Below are 5,000 nucleotides of genomic sequence, written 5' to 3'. Positions count from 1 at the left end.
CCGGCTTCTCAACGTTTGATACGGTTCTGGATCCCAGAACCCTGGTCTTGAGATGTGCATTATAGTCGAGTCGCTTATGGAGCTGACCAGTTCTGACATTCCATAATGTTGATCCTTACCCAACCGTCCTTCCTCTTCGATGTCTCCGTTTTGACTGATACCTGTCCAATCAAACTCTAGACGGGCCCGCCCCAAAGTTATCAGTGCAGCCGTACCCGGCAGCCGGGAACTACCTGGGCCCTAACTGGGCTAATTACTAATTATGGGCATTCCCAGACCTGTTGTTTCAGCGCGACCTCGCCCTAAAGGGCGTCTTACTGGTAACGTACAACTACACAGACAGTCGCTTGAGCTGCATCTCAACAGATTTACAGTTTTGGCATTCATAAGATGCTCTTATCCAGAGCGACTAAGCAAGGTAAACAACACATCACTCATTCTTGAGATGAGGGACAAAAGTGGAAAAAACATGTCCCACACATAAGAGCCTTATTTTATGTAAAAAATAAATTAATTCATAAAAATAAAAGCACTTGCAAAGTTAAGTGTAATACAGTTGTGTATTATTATGCCCTTAATTTCATTATAATTGTTTTCATATTCCATCTGAATTAGTTAAAAGCAGGCCCTGTACCCAAAAAGGCCTGTATTTAGCCTGTCCCCAGCAAGTGGCCACAATTTCAAACTGCCAAAAAAGTGTCTAATACTGTCACAATCACATAAATATACATACTAAATTAAAGTAGATTGTCAACAACATAGCAAATAATATACACAGTTAATTTTAATTCATATTTTCTATTAAATATCTCATATCAAATGTTCGTCCCACGTCTCCGTCAACTCCGTCAGGTTTTTTTAAAAGTCTTAAATTAATCAGAAAATATTGTCGACAGATTTAGCCTGAAGACTCCTTTTCCAAGTCCCATTTATATTTGTTGCAACAGTGGAGTACCTGGTCTGACAAGCATTCAATTGTTTGATATTTTAAACAAACAATGTTGATAACAATGTGGTCACAGCTTTTACATGTCAACTCCGTCAGGACATTATTATGATCTTTGTTAAGAATTAAAAAATAATGTTTATTATTTTAGTTTAGGGGTTAGGTTTAGCTAACAAAATTAAGCAAAAACAAAATGGCTACATTGTACTAAAGAGGGTTAAGATGAAAACAAATGCCATTTTGTCAACTCCGTCAGACGTCAACTCCGTCAGATTTTGTGTCTGACGGAGTTGACGTGTATCTGACGGAGTTGACAAAAGTGTTCCTAAAACAATAAAATTATTGTTTTTGAATAATGGGCAGTATTCTAATTTGGCACACAGTTAGAGCATGCCTTAAGGAACATTTTTGGCTATGGGGCCATCACAGATTTGTCTCGTGGTGACCATGGCAGCCATATTACAAAAGAGCCGCCACCTGATGTTACTTTACAATAACTCAAGTTCTACACCACCTAGGATCTTGATTCTGGTGACTAAGACCTCATTTTCAAGGATGAGGGATACAGTGGTACAATTTAGACTTTCCCTGTGACCATGGCAGCCATTTTTCAAAATGGCCGCCACCTGCTGTTATTTTACAATAACTCAAGTTCTACACCACCTAGGATCTTGATTCTGGTGACTAATCATACATTTTCAAGGATGTGGGGTACATTGGTAATATTTAGATTTGTCCTGTGACCATAGCAGCCATTTTTTTTTCAAAATGGCCGCCACCTGCTGTTATTTTACAATAACTCAAGTTTTAGACCACCTAGGATCTTGATTTTGGCGACTAATCATACATTTTAAAAGATGAGAAATACAGTGGTACTACTTAGATTTGTCCTGTGACCATGGCAGCCATTGTTTTTCAAAATGACCACCAACCTGCTGTTATTTTACCAATAACTCAAGTTTTAGACCACCAAGGATCTTGATTCTGGCGACTAATCATTACATTTTCAAGGATGATCTTTCTCTGGGAGAGGTAAGGGCTTATTTCAGGTGCAGGTTGAGTTTCTACTGACAGGACATTAAAAGGAGGTGGGCTTTCTGGCCTTTGACTTGCCCCTTTCAGGTACAGATGCACAGTTTGACTTCACTGGCCACTGCAGGGAACTGTGGGGGAGAAACTTTGGTCTCTTGACACCCCGATTAGGTTCAGGGTTTTTTTTGGTGGAGACTTGCCTTTCATGACATCTTTGCTGCAGCAGTTGATCTCCTTATTGCCAGTGGTGGCACACTCTGGGTCTCTGGGGCATTGTATCTTGGTGGCCTCCTGCCAGTGTTTCTCCATCCTTCTCCTGAGCTCTGTGTTCTGGGGCTCTGTTATAGTCAACTTACATTGTCTTGGCTGGAGATTGCTTTCCTGCAGGGTCCAGCCCAGTCTTGTGCAGATGGCTGCTGGCCCACCTGGAGGCCCCAACCTCACTTGTTCGGTTGGTGTGATTAGGTGGGGTGGTCTTCCCCAATCAGGATGAGGGGTTTGACCCTTTCAAACGGCAGTCTGGCCAAGTGTCTGTATTTAGTTGTGAGTTTAGATACAGGATACGATTGCTCACCCAGCCCCAGGTGACATGAGGTGAAGGCTCGTTTGATTTGGTAACATTGCTTTGGTTGACATGCTGGGGACACAGAGAAAGACACTGATGCCTTCAGTGTCTGCACATCCTGCCTGATGGTCCTGAAGCCAAATCTTCTGTCTTCAGTCTTTCGCTCACTGTTCACTGCTCACTGTTCACCTCACCGAATTTAGCCCAAGGAGTTTGACCCCTAGTTTGGCCATAGACCCCCTAGTTTGGCCATAGCCACTTGCCCAAATGTGCCGACATGTGCTGACCTCATCACATCTGTGATGATGGCTATGGCCGTTTTTAGCCAACGTAGTGTTTTTTGTGCAAAACTAATGCTTGGAATGGATCCAGAATCATGAAAAGCCCCTAGTTTGACATGCCACATGCTACTTAAAGCATAATGAAATTTAAAACATTTAGCCTTATATTGTTTGTTGATGGTACCCAACTTTCAGCAGCTGTCAAACATGCCCCTAGGGTGGTCAAATAGAAACCAATGTGGGATATGTTAGTAGACACCTTTACAAACATTGGTGAAGAAAATTCTTGGTAAGAAATGTATTCACAGATTTTATATTATTCTGATAATATTCCCTGAGTAAATTGGTAAAATAATAGCAGGTCCACCATTTTTTTAAATGTCTACCATCCATGGTCACAGGATAAATCTAAATAGTACAACTGTATTCCTCACCCTTGAAAATGTATGATTAGTCACCAGAATCAAGATCCTAGGTGGTGTAGAACTTGAGTTATTGGGAAATAACAGAAAGTTGGCGGCCATTTTGAAAAATGTCTACCATGGTCACAGGACAAATCTAAATAGTACCAATGTATCCCACATCCTTGAAAATGTATGATTAGTCACCAGAATCAAGATCCTAGGTGGTGTAGAACTTGAGTTATTGGGAAATAACAGAAAGTTGGCGGCCATTTTGAAAAATGGCTGCCATGTTCACAGGGCAAATCTAAATAGTACCACTGTATTCCTCATCCTTGAAAATGTGGGATTAGTCACCAGAATCAAGATCCTAGGTGGTCTAGAACCTAAATCAGTTAAACTTGTCAACTCCGTCAGATGTTCGTCAACTCCGTCAGACGTTCGTCCCGTGATGTTTTTGTTAATTTCCAAAGAAATAGAAAATTCGCTGTCAAATCTTTTGTGCTTATGTATTGAAACACCAACTGAAATGATACGTAATGATGATTTTTTTTTTTTTTTACATGGTTTTCATGTTATAATATTGAAAATAAAGGTTGAAATGACGGTTTTGAGAAATTGGATATTTCATAATAGTGTGATATTGGAACAAAATAATATTAAAAGATTTGTATTACTTAACTTGATTACTGAAAGCCATTATAAGATAACTGAGGACTTTATATTATTGTTGAAATGATAAAATTCAATTAAAAGGGATTTTAGTGTGTCTGACGGAGTTGACATGAATCAGGTATTAAGTGCATAAATGTCCCATTTTAGAAAGAAATGTTATGCGAAAAACCTGTTCCTTCTCAAGATTGGTAGTTGAGACCTGTGTCTACAAATACATATATTTGATTTGAATGTATCTTAAAAAAAAAAAAAATCCAGTTTGAAAAAAGTTTTGTCCCTTATCTCAAGAATGGGTGACATACATCAGAGGCTGAGAGACAGTGTAGTGCCTCAGTAAACTAGTAGCGCCAACAGTAAACCAAGAAACTAGCATCAGTCTAAACAATATATGCTATCAAAATAATAATCTGTACTGTCTGTACTGTACATTGAAACTAGGCTATAGGATACCAGGTAAACAATGAACCTAGCATCTGCCATCTTGTTATCTAAGACATGTCCTCTCTCTCTCTCTCTCTCTCTCTCTCTCTCTCTCTCTCTCTCAGAATTACCTTCCCAGCAAGCAGGACATCTTGTTTGCGAGGAAGGCCACGAAGGGCATAGTGGAGCACGACTTTGTGATCAAGAAGATCCCGTTCAAGATGGTGGACGTCGGGGGACAGAGGTCCCAGAGGCAGAAATGGTTCCAGTGCTTCGACGGCATCACCTCCATATTGTTTATGGTGTCATCGTCGGAGTATGACCAGGTACACCACGCACGCACGCACACACACACACACACACACACACACACACACACACACACACATTTATTGTCTCAGGAATGTGACGAAAACAAAAGAACTCTCCATGACTTCATGGGATGTGTACTGCAATTGATAGAAAACTAGACCTGTGCCCGTCAGCCACCGGCCTACTTGGTAACGATGCAAGTTGGGAACCTAGTATCCAATACCCGTTGTCATCATAGCACTCGTTTTAACCGTCTGTCTGCTGTGTCCCTGTTGTGCCCCCTGTGAAAAGTGGACTGGTTAAGTAATCGAATGGCGTGGGGTTGCCATGGCAATTAATTGGCTGAGGCAGACAGGCTGGGAATTCTA

General features: G+C 40.8%; 1 protein-coding gene across 1 annotated transcript in view; it reads left to right on the top strand.

Annotated features, from left to right (window-relative positions):
- The window catches only part of gna12a (guanine nucleotide binding protein (G protein) alpha 12a), a 28,505-nt gene that overhangs the window by 18,313 nt on the left and 5,192 nt on the right, over positions 1-5,000 (top strand). The window contains exon 4 of the mRNA XM_080755599.1: positions 4,446-4,646. Coding sequence (XP_080611725.1) covers positions 4,446-4,646 — 201 coding nt within the window. The remainder of the gene's footprint in view (positions 1-4,445; positions 4,647-5,000) is intronic.

Source organism: Protomyctophum bolini (genome assembly GCF_963924005.1).
Source record: "Protomyctophum bolini genome assembly, chromosome: 3".
Taxonomy (NCBI): domain Eukaryota; kingdom Metazoa; phylum Chordata; class Actinopteri; order Myctophiformes; family Myctophidae; genus Protomyctophum; species Protomyctophum bolini.
The sequence above is the reverse complement of the archived record's forward strand: the minus strand, read 5'-3'. Positions and strand labels throughout refer to the sequence as shown.